At 62.8% G+C, this 15,417-nt stretch overlaps 1 protein-coding gene across 4 annotated transcripts in view; it reads right to left on the bottom strand.

Moving 5' to 3' along the window:
* PRDM15 (PR/SET domain 15) overlaps positions 1 to 15,201 on the bottom strand; it is a 64,044-nt gene extending 48,843 nt beyond the window's left edge. For 2 of the 4 annotated variants that reach the window (XM_070073125.2, XM_070073127.2), the window contains exon 1: positions 15,084 to 15,201. Coding sequence is in view for 2 of the 4 variants with exons in the window: in XM_070073126.2 (XP_069929227.2) it covers positions 15,080 to 15,181 (102 nt within the window). In the remaining 2 variants the exon portion in view is untranslated. Of the gene's footprint in view, positions 1 to 15,079 lie in introns of all 4 variants that reach the window. The other 2 variants (XM_070073126.2, XM_089330510.1) reach the window with 1 other exon arrangement.
* Positions 15,202 to 15,417: the final 216 nt, after the last annotated feature.

Below are 15,417 nucleotides of genomic sequence, written 5' to 3'. Positions count from 1 at the left end.
GGCCACTCACTCCCAGCCTGGCCTCCGCAGGCAGGGGCCGAGGGCACTGGGGTCCCTCCCCACACCTGGGAGGTCGGCCAGTGTGCGGCTTGCGTGAGTTTTCAACACACAGCACGGTCCTGCGGGAAACCCACCTGGAGCCCTCGCGAGGTTGCCTGAGTCACAGACATGGAGCCCAGGGCAGAACAAGCAGGGGCAAAGCCCGCCCTCAGCCTGCCCCGGGGTGGGGAGGGGTGAGGGTGACCCCAAGGAAAGGACGTGGCGCTGCGGGTCCCAGGCAGTGAGGGCAAAGCGGGACTTCAGCAGAGGTGAAGTTTTGTAAAAGAGTCTACGAATTGGCCGTGGACCCACAGAAGCTACGTGTTCCTGGGGCACCACGGACGTCTGGTACAAGCAGAGGTCTCGTGGCGTCCCAGCTAAATGCCTGCTCCCCACACACGCATCTCCCTGGGCGAAAACACACAGAATCCTGGCTTCTAGTTTTGTTTTTTTTTTTTTTTAAAGATGTATTTTATTGGGGCCCAGCGCCATGGCTCACTTGGTTAATCCTCCGCCTGCGGTGCCAGCATCCCATGTGGGCGCTGATTCTAGTCCCGGCTGCTCCTCTTCCGATTCAGCTCTCTGCGGTGGCCTGGGAAGGCAGTGGAGGATGCCCAGGACCTTGGGCCCCTGCACCCACGTGGGAGACCTGGAAGAAGCTCCTGGCTCCTGGCTCCGCACTGGCACAGCGCTGGCCATTGAGGCCATCTGGGGAGTGAACCAGAGGATGGAAGACCTCTCTCTCTGTCTCTGTCTGTAACTCTACATCTCAAATAAATAAATAAAATATATTTTTTAAAAGATGTATTTTGTTTATTTGCAAGCAGGGTGACAGAGGAGACAGAGAGGTCTGCCATCTGCTGGTTCACTCCCCAGATGGCCCCAACAGCCTGCACTGGGCCAGGCTAAGCCAGGAGCTGGAACTGCATCTGGGTCTCCCATGTGGACAGCAGGGGTCCAGGCGCTTGGTCCATCTTCTGTTGCTCTCCCAGGCCAACAGCAGGAAGTTGGATCAGAAGCAGAGAGCAGCCAGGGGTTGAACCGGCGCCCTGACATGTATAAGTGGCGGCTCAGCCTGGCCCACGACACGGGCCCAGTTTTGTTTTAAATGCACAGTGCATCGTTGCTGGCCATGGTCACCCTTCGTACTCCTGCTAGCTGTGACCCAGCAGCCACCACCCAGCCGTGCCCCTACCCCCCCTTACAGATCACGTGGATGTGACCAGCAAAGGCAGGAGGCGAGGAGTGACCAGCTGTGTGGCCCTGGGAGAGAAAGCCTCACGTGGCCAGAAAAGCGGTGCTGTGGGGAAGGCGCTGGGGAGGGCACACTGACTGCATGAGACCTGCTCGTGCCCGGCTGCGCCCCTCCTGGCGCGCTCCCCGAGAAGCTGGGCAGCGAGGGTCCTGCCCCTTAGTGCAGGCGGCCAGGCGCGCTCGACAGCGCCCCCCGCGGCGGCCCGCGCGGCAGCACCCCTGCGGCTCGGACAGCTCCCAGCCGGCTCAGTTGGAGATCATCACGGATTCACACAAGGCCTCAGAGGAGGCCCGGCTGCCAGGCGGACAACCCAGCGCCCCGCTGGGGTCCTAGAGGCAGCACACGACGGGCTCAAGGCTGCCACCCAGAGAGACCCGGACGGCGCTCCTGGCTCCTGCAGCCACGTGGGGAGTGCACCAGCCGACGGAAGAGCTCTGTCTCTCTTTCAAATAAATAATCTCTCTTTTTTTTTTATTTGACAGGTAGAGTTTACAGAGAGAGACAGAGAGAAAGGTCTTTCTTCCATTGGTTCACTCTCCAATTGGCTGCAACGGCTGGAGCTGTGCCGATCCGAAGCCAGGAGCCAGGAGCTTCTTCCAGGTCTGCACGTGGGTGCAGGGACCCAAGCACTTGGGCCATCCTCCACCGCCCTCCCGGGCCACAGCAAAGAGCTGGACAGGAAGAGGAGCAACCGGGACTAGAACCTGGCGTCCATATGGCATGCTGGCGCCACAGGCAGAGGATTAACCAACTGTGCCACGGCACTGTCCCCAGTAAGTAAATCTTTAGGGAAAACCCCACGTTGAGATGGCATGGGCGTGGGTACAAAGCGAGCCTGTGTAGCCCGACCTCACTTTTGCTGTAGATTCCTGTGACCGCCGGAAGTCCAGATCCCAAGCTGGACACGCCCCGTGCAGGGCCTCGCCCCTCCCCCTCCAGCTAGGCTGCTGTCATTTCGAGGACGGCAGGTAGGGGTCATCAGCCAGCACGGGGCCCTCAGGGGCGGGATTGGGTTCACTTAACGCCGGGCCCAACACCCTCCTGGGCTGTCCTGTGGCCAACGGACACGCCCGCGGCTGCAGAAGCAGGTGCCACCCCATTACGCAGGGCTGCGTGCTGCTCGGCGCCCAGGCCTGGCGGTGCACGGGCGTCTGCACGCGTCCCAGGGACCTGCTTGGCAGAGCGGCCCCTCCGCACCGTCCCGGGACCTGGCGGCCATCACTGGCTAAGGATGCTGAACCACCTCTGAGCGCTGGACAGCGGCTGCAGAGCCCTGGGCGAGCGCCCCCTGCCGGCCCTGTTCCTCGTGGCAGGGGAGCCTTGCGGGGGCAGCTGGCGGGCATTTTAGGGGGAGCCTTGTGGGGACAGCTGGCGGGCACTTTAGGGGGAGCCTTGCGGGGGCAGCTGGCGGGCACTTTAGGGGGAGCCTTGCGGGGGCAGCTGGCGGGCATTTTCTCCCTGGCTGCAGCCCCCTTCCCATCCTCTTCTGCAGGGCAAAGGGGTTTAACTTCGGGGCGTGGGGGGGGTCCGACCTAGTGAGCGTCCTCTCAGTCCTGGGTTCCACCGCTGAGACCCCCGAGGTCTTCACCGGCAGCTTTACGCGCCGGCTGTGCACTGGGAGTGCGTCTTCACATGCGCTGTGCGGCTCGGGCTCGGGCTCTCGGGTTCGGCTTGTGGCTGTCCAGACCCCCTTGGCCAGTGGGCGTGGCTCGGTGTGCGGTTCCCGGTCTGCTCTGCCGACCTGTGTGCCCGTCTCACCCCCCACCCCGCCTCCCCCCTGCCCCCAACGCGCATGTGCAGTGGGATCCGTGCGGCCGTGCCCGACTCCCCTCCCTCTATTCTGTGTCAGGGCCACTTGGCTGTTCCAGCTCCTCTCCACACAGATCTTAGCACACTCCTGTTTACAGCCAAAAAAGCTGGCCGAGATTCACGTATCTGATTTTAGCAACATTTTCTTAACTCAATAGACCCAAAACGCTATCATTTCAACATGCAGGTATATAAAATACTACTAAAGACTTTTTTTCAGGCCCAGCATTGTAGCACAGCCGGTTAAGCTGCCACCTGCGACACCAGCATCCCCCATGAGCACCGGTTCGAGTCCCAGCTGCTCCACCTCTGGTCCAGCTCTCAGCTAATGCTCCCGGGAAAGCAGAGAACACAGCCGAGCACTCGGGCCCCTGCTACCGACATGGGAGTCCAGGTGGAGTCCTCGGCTTCACTGTGAGGAGGTGTGAGTGCCTGGGGATTTCCAGGCTCCTGGCCCAGCCCTGGCCCAGCCCTGGCCCAGCCCTGGCCGCCCTGGCCATCTGGGGAGTGAGCCAGTGGATGGAAGATCGCTTTCTCTCTCTGCAACTCTGCCTTTCAAATACATCTTAAGATCTTTTGTCATACTGTTAACAATCCAATATGCATTTTAAAAATGATTCCATTGGGGCCGGTGCTGTGGTGTAGAGGGTAAAGCCGCTGCCTGCAGTGCCGGCATCCCATGTGGGCGCTGGTTCGAGTCCTGGCTGCTCCACTTCTGATCCAGCTCTCTGCTGTGGCCTGGGAAAGCAGTAGAAGATGCCCAAGTCCTTGGGGCCCTGCACCTGTGTGGGAGACCTGGAAGAAGCTCCTGGCTGCTGGCTTCAGATTGGCCCAGCTCCGGCCATTGCAGCCAATTGGGGAGTGAACCAGCAGATGGAAAACACCCCCCCCCGCTCCTTCTTTTTCAAATAAATAAATAAATAAATATATAAAAATAGTTTATTTATTTATTTGAAAGGCAGAGTTAGAGAGGGAGGGAGGGAGATGGATCGATCCTCCATATGCTGGTTCACTCCCCACATGGCCGCTGCAGAGTTTCTCGTTGGTCTCCCACGTGTGCTCAGGGGCCGAGCGCCTGGGCCGTCTGCCGCTGCTTTTCCCAGGGCATCAGCGGGGACTCGAACCCGTGCCCATGTGGGATGTGGCGTCATAGGTGCCGGCGTAGCCCACAGTGGCACCATGCTGGTCCCAACAGCACTCGTTAGTGGTGTTTCACATACTGAAGTCTGCAGATTGTCTACACCTACAGATGGGTATGAGGGGCCTTAAAATGTGAATTATTGAAAAAAACGGATTTCACCGCTTTGGCACCAAAATAAACTTGTACTGACGTGTGTGTAGGGGTGTTTGTGCAGCAGTGTTGTGGGGGTACTGTATGTGGGGTGTTGTAGCGGTGTTGTGTGTGGATGGGGTGCTGTGGGGTATTGCACTGTAGCGGTGTTGTGTGTATGGTGTCGCTCCCCCGCTCGCGGAGGAACGACACGGGACCCTGCGCTGTTCTCCTTCCCCGGCCCTTCCCGGGTTTGCTGCCGCCCCCCCCCCCCCCCCCGCCTCCATGGAGGAGCGGCACCGGCGAGCTCTCCCACCGACTCTCTCAGGGGGGCGCAGTCACGCATGTTGTCTCTCCCCCCTTTTAAGGGGTTGGGTCAGGAATCGGCTAATTAACGAAGGGGTTGGGTCAGGAATCGGCTAATTAACGACGCAGCTGTGTGAGATTTGTTTCCTCTCTCTCAGCGCCATATGATGGGAGATCAGATGCATAGAGTTAGTCTTAATAGTCTCAGCGGTCTAGTCTAGTCTCGGTAGTCTCAGTACTTATTTCGCCATGTTGCGGGAGACAGGCCCTGCTCCCCACATAAGGGGTGTTGTATCTATAGTGGTGCTGTGAGGTGTTATATGCCGGGGTGTTGTGTGTGGACTGTTGTATGTTGGGTGTTGTGTGGGGGGTGTTGTGTGTATATGGGGTGTTGTGTGTACTGGTGTTTTGTGTATATGGGTATTGTGTGTGTGATGGTGTTAGTGTGTTTGTATGTGAGGAGTTATGTGTGGGGTGTTGTATGTGTGGTGGTGTTTGGGGGTGCTGTGTATATATAGGGTGTTGTGTGCATATGGAGCATTGTATGCCGGGGTATTGTAGGGTGTTGTGTTGTAGTGGTGTTGTGTGTGGGATGCTGTGCTGTAGTGGCGCTGTGGGGTGTTGTGTGTATATGGAATGTTGTGTGTGGGGTGTTGTGTTGTAGTGTTGTGTGTAGCATTTTGTTTGTCAGGTGTTGTGTCATAGCGGTGTTGTGTGTGTGGGGGGTACTGTGTGTGGGTGCTGTCTGGGGTATTGTATTGTAGCAGTGCTGTGTGTATATGGGTATTGTGTGTGGATGCTGTGTGTATATGGAGCGTTGTATGTCGGGGTATTGTAGGGTGTTGTGTTGTAGTGGTGTTGTGTGTGGGTTGTACTGTAGCGGTGCTGTGGGTGTTATGTATCAGGGTGTTGTGTAGGGTGCTGTGTGTGGGGTGTTGTAGCAGTGTTGTATGTCAGGGTGCTGTGGTGTTGTGTGGGGTGTTCTAGTGGTGTTGTGTGTAGGGTGTTGTGTGGGGTGTTGTATGTCGGGGTGCTGTGGTGTTGTGTGTGGGGTGTGGTGTTGTGTGTATATGGGTATTGTGTGTGGGTGTTGTCTGGGGTATTGTATTGTAGCAGTGCTGTGTGTATATGGGTATTGTGTGGATGCTGTGTGTATATGGAGCATTGTATGTCGGGGTATGTGTAGGGTGTTGTAGTGGTGTTGTGTGTGGGTTGTTGTGCTGTAGTGGTGCTGTGGGGTATTATGTATCAGGGTTTTTATGTCGGGGTGTTGTGTGTCGGGGTGCTGTGGTGTTGTGTGGGGTGTGGTGTTGTGTGTATATGGGGGGTTGTGTGCATATGGAGCATTGTATGTCGGGGTATTGTAGGGTGTTGTGTTGTAGTGGTGTTGTGTGTGGGATGCTGTGCTGTAGCAGCGCTGTGGGGTGTTGTGTGTATATGGAATGTTGTGTGTGGGGTGTTGTGTGTCAGGTGTTGTGTTGTAGCAGTGTTGTGTGTATATGGGATATTGTGTGTGGGTGTTGTCTGGGGTATTGTAGCAGTGCTGTGTGTATATGGGTATTGTGTGGATGCTGTGTGTATATGGAGCATTGTATGTCGGGGTATGTGTAGGGTGTTGTGTTGTAGTGGTGTTGTGTGTGGGTTGTACTGTAGCGGTGCTGTGGGGTGTTATGTATCAGGGTGTTGTGTAGGGTGCTGTGTGTGGGGTGTTGTAGCAGTGTTGTATGTCAGGGTGCTGTGGTGTTGTGTGGGGTGTTGTAGCGGTGTTGTGTGTAGGGTGTTGTGTGGGGTATTGTATGTCGGGGTGCTGTGGTGTTGTGTGTGGGTTGTTGTGCTGTAGCAGTGCTGTGGGGTATTATGTATCAGAGTGTTGTATGCTGTGGTGTTGTGTGTGGGGTGTGGTGGTGTGTGTATATGGGGTGTTGTGTGTGTGGGTGTCTGAACAGGATCTAGCACGAGGCACTGACGACAGGGCAGTGGTTTGCAAAGAGCCCCGGTCAGAGCAGCGCGGATTTCTCTAAAATTGCAGGAAAAACTGGAGGAGGAGCTCGGGCGGGAGGGTGAGACGGCGGGTCTTCCCAGGAAGCTCCCGGGGACAACAGACAATGCTCCAGACATCAGCGGGTGACACACGGACAGCTCACTAAGGGACAAGGCCGGGGCCGGCGCTGTGGCACAGTGGGCTAAGCCACCACCTGCAGCACTGGCATCCCATGTGGGTGCTGGTTCGAGTCCTGGCTGCTCCTCTTGCGATCCAGCTCTCTGCTGTGGCCTGGGAGAGCAGTGGAGGATGGGCCAAGTCCTTGGGCCCCTGTACCCACGTGGGAGACCTGGAAGAAGCTCCTGGCTCCTGGCTTCAGATTGGCCCAGCTCCAGCCATTGCGGCCATTTGGGGAGACATTGGATGAATGATCTCAACACCCGCCCCATCTCTGCCTCTGCATAACTTCTGCCTTTCACATAAATAAGTAAATCTTTCAAGACAACAAAATGAGAGAGAAGGGCGAGGCCACGCCGACCGGCGGCACCTGCCAGGGAAAGCTCTGCCTCGCCCGGGCTCTGACTGACCGGGGAGCAAGGGCAGAGCAAGGCCAGCGGCACGGATGCCCCTGCCCCTCCCCACCCCGGCTCGGCTGGCACATCCTGGCTGGGGACAGGGAGCAGGGCCTTCCGTGGGAGTTCTCAAAAACGGGATCCACCTCTTGGGGGAGTAGGGACGGGGTGACGCGCGGCTTTGCTGGTCCAGTCCTGAAGACGAGGCACAGGCACAGCAGTGGCCGCCAGGAGCCCAGGTGGCCAGCCGAGGGGAGGCGTGGACCCCTAAGCCAGGGCGAGCGGCGGTTTGGGGGTCCGTGTGCTGGCTTTCCGGGGGGCCGCAGGCCGCCTCTGCTCGGCAGGAGGAAGCTTTAGCGAAGGCTCCCCAGCGCCACTGTCCACCCCACCGCCTCAGCCTCTCATCAAGGGCGACTGTGGGGGAGTGGGCTTATTTATTTAGCTAGCTGACAAGGGGGGGGGGAGGGAGAGGGAGAGAGAGAGAGAGAGAGAGAGAGAGAGGGAGAGAGAGAGATCTGCCAGCCACTGGTCCACAGCATGCCCCCAGATGCCCACAGCATGGGCCAGGCGAAAGCCGGGAGCTGGGGATTCAGTCCAGGGCTCCCACGGGAGTGGCAGGAAGCCCACCTCCCGAGCCGTCACCCACTGCCCCTGGGGCGTGTGCACAGCAGCAGGGAGCTGCACGTGGAGTCTGGACTCGACCCCGCACTCGGATACAGGACGCGGGCACCCAGCCGCGGTCCTAACCTCCCCGAGCCGGTCCTGGGGGCGCCTCACTGGACTCCGCCTTCCAGTCCCGCCCGGCTCCTCGTGACTTGCATGGGAGTCTATTTCCTCGGTCAGTGCCACAGCGGCGGATGCGCCGACGCCGGGGGCGTTCGGGGCGGCCCAGGCGGCTGCCGTCATCATTTACGAGGGTCTCGAGCGGGACGGGGCTCGTGCCGAGCTTCTCAGTGCACCTGTCGGCGCCACTCTCCACCTTCGGAAGTCCCGCCACGAATTCCTAGGTGTGCCGCGTCCTCCGCAGGCTCGCACCACAGGGCAGCAGTGGCGCGAGGGGACGACAGAGCGGCTCAGCCCCAGGGTCACCCCGGGGGCCTTCCTCTGCGTACACCTGTGCCCCCACTCTGCCCAGCCCCTCACGTCTTCACTCTTACCCTGCCCCCACCTCCCAACCCCAGCACCACGTTGGTGAAGCCGACGACTGTAACACTATGAACCTACGTATTTCTTTTCTTGCACAACTCTTAAAGCCGACCGATGATTGCTTTGTGCAGGTCTTGGGTGTGGCTTTGCCATGTGCTGCTCTTACAAGTGGGGGGTGTGTCGCAGGGCTGGTACGTGTGCAGGGGCATTGTGTGTGTGTGTGTGTATGTGTGTGCGTGTGCGTGTACGTGTGTGCGTGTGCGTGGCTGTTTGTCGTGGTGGTGGTGCAGCTCGGGCAGGCACGGCTGCCCGCATTCAGCAATGTCTCGGTTGCTCCGCAGTCAAACCACCGAGAGGGGTCATGGCTCTCGCCGCGTCCAGCGCCGCCCCAGCCCGGCTGCCCACCAGACCGACACGAGCCGCCTCCAGGCCTGCTCCTCCTGAGTGTGGGGCTTCCTGCTCTCGGTCTGTTTCCTGGATCCAGCAGGTGTGTGGGAGGCGGGGCTCCAGGTCTGTGCAGATCCCAACTCAGCTCACAGGCCAGAGCAGGACCCTGGCGGGCATCCCGGCTGCTGGCCACGCTGCGTGTGCTGCCCTCACCCCACTCCCCAGGCGGCTGCGTCGGCCCAGCGCCCCACAGGCTCCGTGCCTCTGCCTCGAGCCGCGTCACCGACGCAGCCCTCCCTGAACGTACCCACAGTGCAGCGACACGCAGAGCTGTCACCTGGAGATGCTGACGGTGCCAACCACAAAACCGCGTCCAGCGGAGGTCACACAGCACAGGCTCGCCCCGGGGAAAGAGCGCGTCTGGAAACCCAGGCTTCCGCTGCAGGCGCGCTCACGAAGCCGGGGCCGGCCAGAGCCGCCTGCGCTCACAAGAGGCTGCAGGCCTGGACGGCTCCCGGAGGGGCAGCTCGGCCCCGGCCACTGCGGTCAGGAGCCCCCCAGGTTGCCCAGGGGCCCCTCTGTGCCCCAGTCTCCACACCCCGCCCCCCGGTTCCTTCTTCCAGAAGCTGCCCCGGTCTGCGTGCCCCTGCACGTCACAGCGTCACAGGTGGGCCCCAGAGAGATCAGGCCGGGCGAGCGGGGTGATGCCGCGGCCCCGGGAGCCGCCGGTTAGCAAGCACGCTCAGAGCTGGCGGCTGGCGGCCCGCGGCCCACCCGGGGTACTGGGCAGAGTCCCAGCTGCAGCTCCGACCCCAGCTGCCTGCTGGCACGCGACACGTCTGGGACGCAGAGGTGACGGTTCAAGGTACCGGGCGCCTGCTACCTATGCAGGAGACCTGGGCCCCGCCCCCGCCCCGGCCCCAGCTGCTGCAAGCATTTAGGGCGCACGTTTCCTGCTCTGTGTGTGTCTCTGCCTGTCTCCTGTGATACCTTTCGCCCTGGGAGGCCTGTAAGAAGACCCTCGTCAAACGCTGGCTCCCGGCAGCGGGACTTCCCAGCCCCAGACTGAGGAGAAGCACGCGGCTTTCCTTTAAAACCCCGCGGCCTGCGGCATCCTCTCACGACAGCAGCAAACGGACTGTGCAACCCCCTCCATCTGCCACGTCCTATCCAGCCTGTCAGCACCAACGCTCGGGCCGGCGCTGTGGCACGGAAGGTTGGGCCGCCGCCTGCGTCTCCGGCAGCCCACGTGGACCCCGGTTCATATCCCGGCTGCTCCACTTCCGATCCAGCTCCCCGCTAATGCGCCTGGGAAAGATGTAGAAGGCCCGAGTGCTGGGGCCCCTGCACCCACGTGGGAGACCTGGAAGCAGCTCCTGGCTCCCAGCTTCAGCCTGGCCCAGCCCTGGCATTGCAGCCGTCTGGGGAGTAAACCAGCGGATGGAAGCCCCCGCCCCCCCGCCTCTGTCTCTCTGCCATTCAAATAAAATATTAAAAAAAAAAAAGACACAGACACCCTTCTCTGAAACCCTGCTGGCCACAAACGCCACCCTTCACACAGGAACGCCACCCATGTTCCTCTGACGCTGCGCTCGGTGGCACCCGGGGACGCCCTGCGGGTCCCAGGAGCTCAGGCAGGGTTCACACTGCACACCGAGGCTCCCCCAGGGCCCCGGCCCCGGCCCCAGCCACGCCTACTCGGAGGGTCACTCGGAGCTGGGCCTCCTGGGGGCACCTGGTCACTGGGGAGGCCGCTCGAAGGTTCTTGTGGGCCAGCCAGGAAGACAACCTCCTCCTCACCTGCGACCCGCCCTCTGCACACTCCTGCCACCGCCGCCGCCCGCCAACCAGCAGGGCCGCCTGACCCTGGACTGTGAGCTCCCAAAACGTGAGCCCCGGTGCACGCCTTTCCCCAGGCCCCCGGTTACGGTGAGGACAGCCGTGGGGCACACTCAGGCTCCCTCGGTCACAAAGAACCCGGCAGGACCCACGTCGCGTCCTCACCGCCTGCTCTCTGGAGCAGAGGGTGCGTCCCCGTACCACTCCCACCACCTCGACACCCACCCCCAGCCCCCAGCCCAGAGCCCTGTCCTCTGTGGCCAGGTCCGGGTCTCCTTGCCAAGCCTCTAGGCTGCCCACACCCCTCGTCCAAGGCCTCTGCGGTGACGACCAGGCAGGCACCCCCGTGGATCTGTCACCTCCAGAGCCAACATCCAACAGGACCCTTGTCCCCCCCGACCCCCACCCCATCTTGGCAGCTCCATCTGATGCCCGGTACCAGGCACAGCAACCTCTCTGCCAATATCCTCACAGCAGTGTTTTATAGGGGGCCGGCGCTGTGGCATAGCGGGTGAAGCCACCACCTGCAGCGCTGGTATCCCATACGGGTGCAGGTTCGAGTTCTGGCTGCTCTACTTCCAGCTCTCTGCTGTGGCCTGGAAAGGCAGTGGAAGATGGCCCAAGCCCTTGGGCTCCTGCACCCACGTGGGAGACCCGGAAGAAGCTCCTGGCTCCTGATCAGCCATTGCAGACATCTGAGGAGTGAACCAGCAATGGAAGACTTCTCTTTCTCTTTAACTCTGCCTTTCAAATAATAAATCTTCGAAAAATAATAGGAAAGTGACAGAGCAGAGACCTGAGAATCATCCACCTGCTGGCTCACTCCCCAGATGCCCTCCACAGCCAGGACTGGGCAGGCCGAGGCCAGGAGCTCCACGCAGGTCTCCCATGTCCTGGAGCTGTCACCTGCTGCAGGAGCGGATGGGAAACACAGCAGAGTCTGATGTGGGATGCGGGCGTCCCAGGGCGGCTTGCCCCGCTGTACCGCGAAGTCTCGTTCACCCCGGTAAACACAGCTACTGGCGCCCCAGCGCCGGGGCAGGCGCTGTTCTGACGGCCGCAGAGCTGACCACGCCCCTCCGTGAAGTTCTGTGTCCATTTCCACGGAATGTAAGCCCAAGGTTACATGTGTGGCTTCCAACGCCCTCCTGGCCTCCCACTGTCAGCTCACAAGTTTGCCGCTAAATCCCGACTGCCCGGGCCCGCTATGGTTGTGCTGGCCTCTCCTGCCCTGAGGTATTATTGTAACAACGACAACGGTGACAACAGAGACGCAGTGTGCCGGGGCGGGCGCCGTGCCACAGGGCGCCATCTGCCACTTGGACGCCTGCATCTCACACTGGAGCGCCGGGCTGAGTCCCAGCTGCTCCGCTTCCAATCCAGCCTCCTGCTGACGTGTCTGGGAGGGCAGTGGATGGCAGTCCAAGTGCTCGGGCCCCTGCCACCCACGCAGGGGACCCGGAAGGAGTCCAGGCTCCTGGCTTCGGCCTGGTCCCGCCTTGGCTGCTGTGAGCACCTGGGGAGTGAACCAGCAGGTGGAAGGTCCTGTCGTCTCTCCTTCTCTGTGTCATTCTTTCAAATAAATAAATGGCTTTTTTTTTTAAATATTTTGACAGTTACAGTGAGAGGGAGAGACAGACAGTCTTCCATCTGCTGGTTCACTCCCCAGATGGCCGCAACGGCTGGAGCTGGGCCGATCCAAAGCCAGGAACCAGGAGCTCCTTCCAGGTCGCCCACATGAGTGCAGGAGCCCAAGCACTAGGGCCATCTTCTGCTGCTTTCCCAGGCCATAACAGAGAGCTGGATCAGAAGTGGAGCAGCTGGGACTTGAACCAGCGCCCACATGGGATGCCGGCACCATAGGCAGAGGATTAACCCACTGCGCCACAGCACCGGCCCCAATAAATATCTTTTGAAAAGCTGCCTGCGCGTTGGTAAGCAATCTTGCAGCCCACGGCTGCGCTGCAGGGAGCAGACAGGGCTGTCTTCCCTGTTAGCTCGCATCAGCTCTGTGCAGACTTCTGCCCGCGGTGCAGGTGCACCACAGCGCTGTCCCAGGGAGAACGGGGGCCCTCGGGGGCCCATCCCCCACCCCACGAGCACCACACTGCCCTGGCATCACATCTGGTGGACCCTGAGCCTGCTACACCACGGCCACGGCCGACACGGGGTCTGCACAGCTGGCAGAACTGGGGGAGCCGGGGGAGGACCTGCCTCCAGGGCCCCGGTGCCCCCACACCAGCACAGCCGTCCTGTCTCTTCCCCACTGCCCACCTCCCTCCAGTCCTCCAGCCGGCTGCTCCCCAACTTCCCCTCAGTTCCCCTCCCGCCTCCCCCCATTTCTCTTTCATTTCATTTTTTTTCCCTTAAAGATTCATTCATTTTATTTGAAAGGTGAGTTACAAAGAGGGGGAGAGATCTTCCACCTGCTGGCTCAATCCCCAGATGGCTGGACCAGGAGCCAGGAGCTCCTCCCGGATCTCCCACGAGTGTGCAGGGGCCCAAGCTTTGGGTCATCTTCTACTGCCGCCCAGGCCATAGCAGGGAGCTGGAGGGGAAGTGGAGTACCCGGGACTTGAACCACTTCTTATACAGGGGGCCGGTGTCACAGGCCACAGCGGCAGGCAGGGGATTCCGGGGACCCTGGCACCTCCACTCCCCCTGGGTCGGGGGAAACAGGTAGTCTGTAAAGACCCAGATCTGGCTGCCACCCCTGCTCAAAGCCCCCACCCTGTTTGCTCAGAGCCTTCCCACCCGGGCCTCTTCCTGGGACCTCCTCACCCCCAAGGCACTCATCTAGGTTCCAGAGGTGGCCCCTACCCCACCCGCCTGCCCCTTCTCCACACCCACGCCGGTCCTACCCAAGCTTCACCCTCCACAGGCTGCCCTGCCCACCCCTCCCCCAGCGCGGCGTCCCCAGGCCTGGGCTCTCCCACCCTCTGCAGCTCCGGGCACCTGCCTGGGCCAATACCGGCCACCGTGGGCTCAACATGTCCATGGCCCAGCACAAGGATGCCTGCATGAATTGGGGGCAGACGGCATGCTGGACAGGTACCGTCCACGCTGGGGGGGTGGTGAAGAAGCACCCTGGGTATAGAGGTCCCGGCTCAGCCCCTCGCACTCCGAGACCCCACGGGTGACCAAGTCGGTGGGCAGCGGTCGCCTTTTTTCGTGCACCCCAAGTGCAGAGCGCCCCCGGGAGGTGGGCGAGCCTAGACCCGAGGCTGGCCTTCATGCACCTGTCCTCTCATCCCTGTCCCACACAGAATGCCCTAGAATGTTCTTTCCTGGTCACTTTGGCGCAAAAACTCGAACCGTGGAGAAAGCAGGGGTTTCTCTCCCCGTGAAAACCCACCCACGGCCATTCACCAAGTGAGCAGCAGCCCGGGAGGCGGCGGGTTGTCCAGGTCCCAGACCCGGCGCAGGGCGGGCCCGGGGCTTCCCTGCGCCTCCGGGAACAGCCGGCATTTCGGGGGCGCCACCCGAGGCTCCCCCCAGGTCGGCCGCTCCGGGCGCCTTGCAGGGCCAGCTTCGCGAAGCCCGCCTGGGCGGCTGCAGGAACACACACGGGTACGCGCGGCTCCCCGCTCCGCCACGGCCAGGCACCTCTGGGGCCCCGCGGGCCGGGGGCGATTCCTGGGCATTTGCGGGGAAACAGGCGAGCGAGCGGGCTCCGCGAAGGTTCGCCGAGCGCGCACGGCCAACGGCTGAGGCCAACAGGCGGGCCGTTTCCCGCGTTCCCACCCGCGCTCCCCAAACTGCCCGCCGGCCCGGGGGGTGGGGGAGGGCCACGCGCGGCGCCCCCACCTGTCCGCGCAGGCCCCCGCACCCCGCTGCCGCCGCGGAGGCGCGCGGGAGGAGGAGGCCCGGGCCCCGTGCCCACCGCCCCGAATCCGCCCTCCCCCGCAGACAGGAGGCCGGGGGTCCAGGGCCGCCCCCGGGGCTGCCCAGGGCCCCGGGGAAAGCGCCCCCGCCGGCGCCGAGAGCAGCGCAGACCCCCGCCCGCGCCCCGCGGAGACGCGGCTGGGGGCGCGGGCGGGGGGCCTGGCGGGGGGCCCGGCGCGGCCCGGCTGAGGGATGGGCGGCCGGCCCCGCCCCGCGCGGTCGAGGGGCTGGGCGCGGGGCCCGGCCGCGGCCGGCGGGCGGGGGGCCCGGCCGTGGGCGGGGGGCGCGGCCGGCCCGGCCCGGAGCGCCCGCGACGGCGGGACCCGGCGGGCGGGCGGGCGCGCGGGGCGATCCCGGAGCGGCTCCGCGAAATCCAGCCGGGTTTTGACTCCGATCGCCGGCGGCGCCGCGGCCGGCGAATGTAACAAAGAACAGTCGGCATGGCGGCTGGACCGGGGCGGCGCGGGCGGGCGGGCGGGCGCGGGGCGCGGGCGGCGGGCGGCGCGGGGCGCGGGCGGCGGGGCGGCGGCGCGGGCCGCGGCCGGGGGCGCGCGCCGGCGGGGGCGGCGGGCGCGGGCCGGGGGCTTTACCTGCCTTTGGAATGTGCAGAGAGGGGTCGGATCCGGACTCCGGGTTGCGATCCGCTCCGGAAACTGCGCAGCACCGGAAGCCGGGGGGCGGCTGCGGGGCATTGTGGGAGTTGTAGTTTGCGGGGTGCGGGCGGAGCGGGGCCGCGGGGCGGGAGCCGGGGGCCGCACGGCGGGGGCTGGGGGTGCGGGGGGCTGCACGGCGGGGGCTGGGAGTGCGGGGGGTCGTACGGTGGGGGCTGGGGGTGCGGGGGGCCGCACGGTGGGGGCTGGGGGCGCGGGGGGTCGTACGGTGGGGGTGCGGGGAGCCGGCGGGGCGGGAGCTGGGGGAGTAGGGGGCC

Source organism: Oryctolagus cuniculus, chromosome 4, assembly GCF_051225735.1.
Source record: "Oryctolagus cuniculus isolate XC-2025 breed Fujian yellow rabbit chromosome 4, ASM5122573v1, whole genome shotgun sequence".
NCBI lineage: Eukaryota > Metazoa > Chordata > Mammalia > Lagomorpha > Leporidae > Oryctolagus > Oryctolagus cuniculus.
Note: the sequence above shows the minus strand (reverse complement) of the source record. Positions and strands in the feature narration are given on the sequence as shown.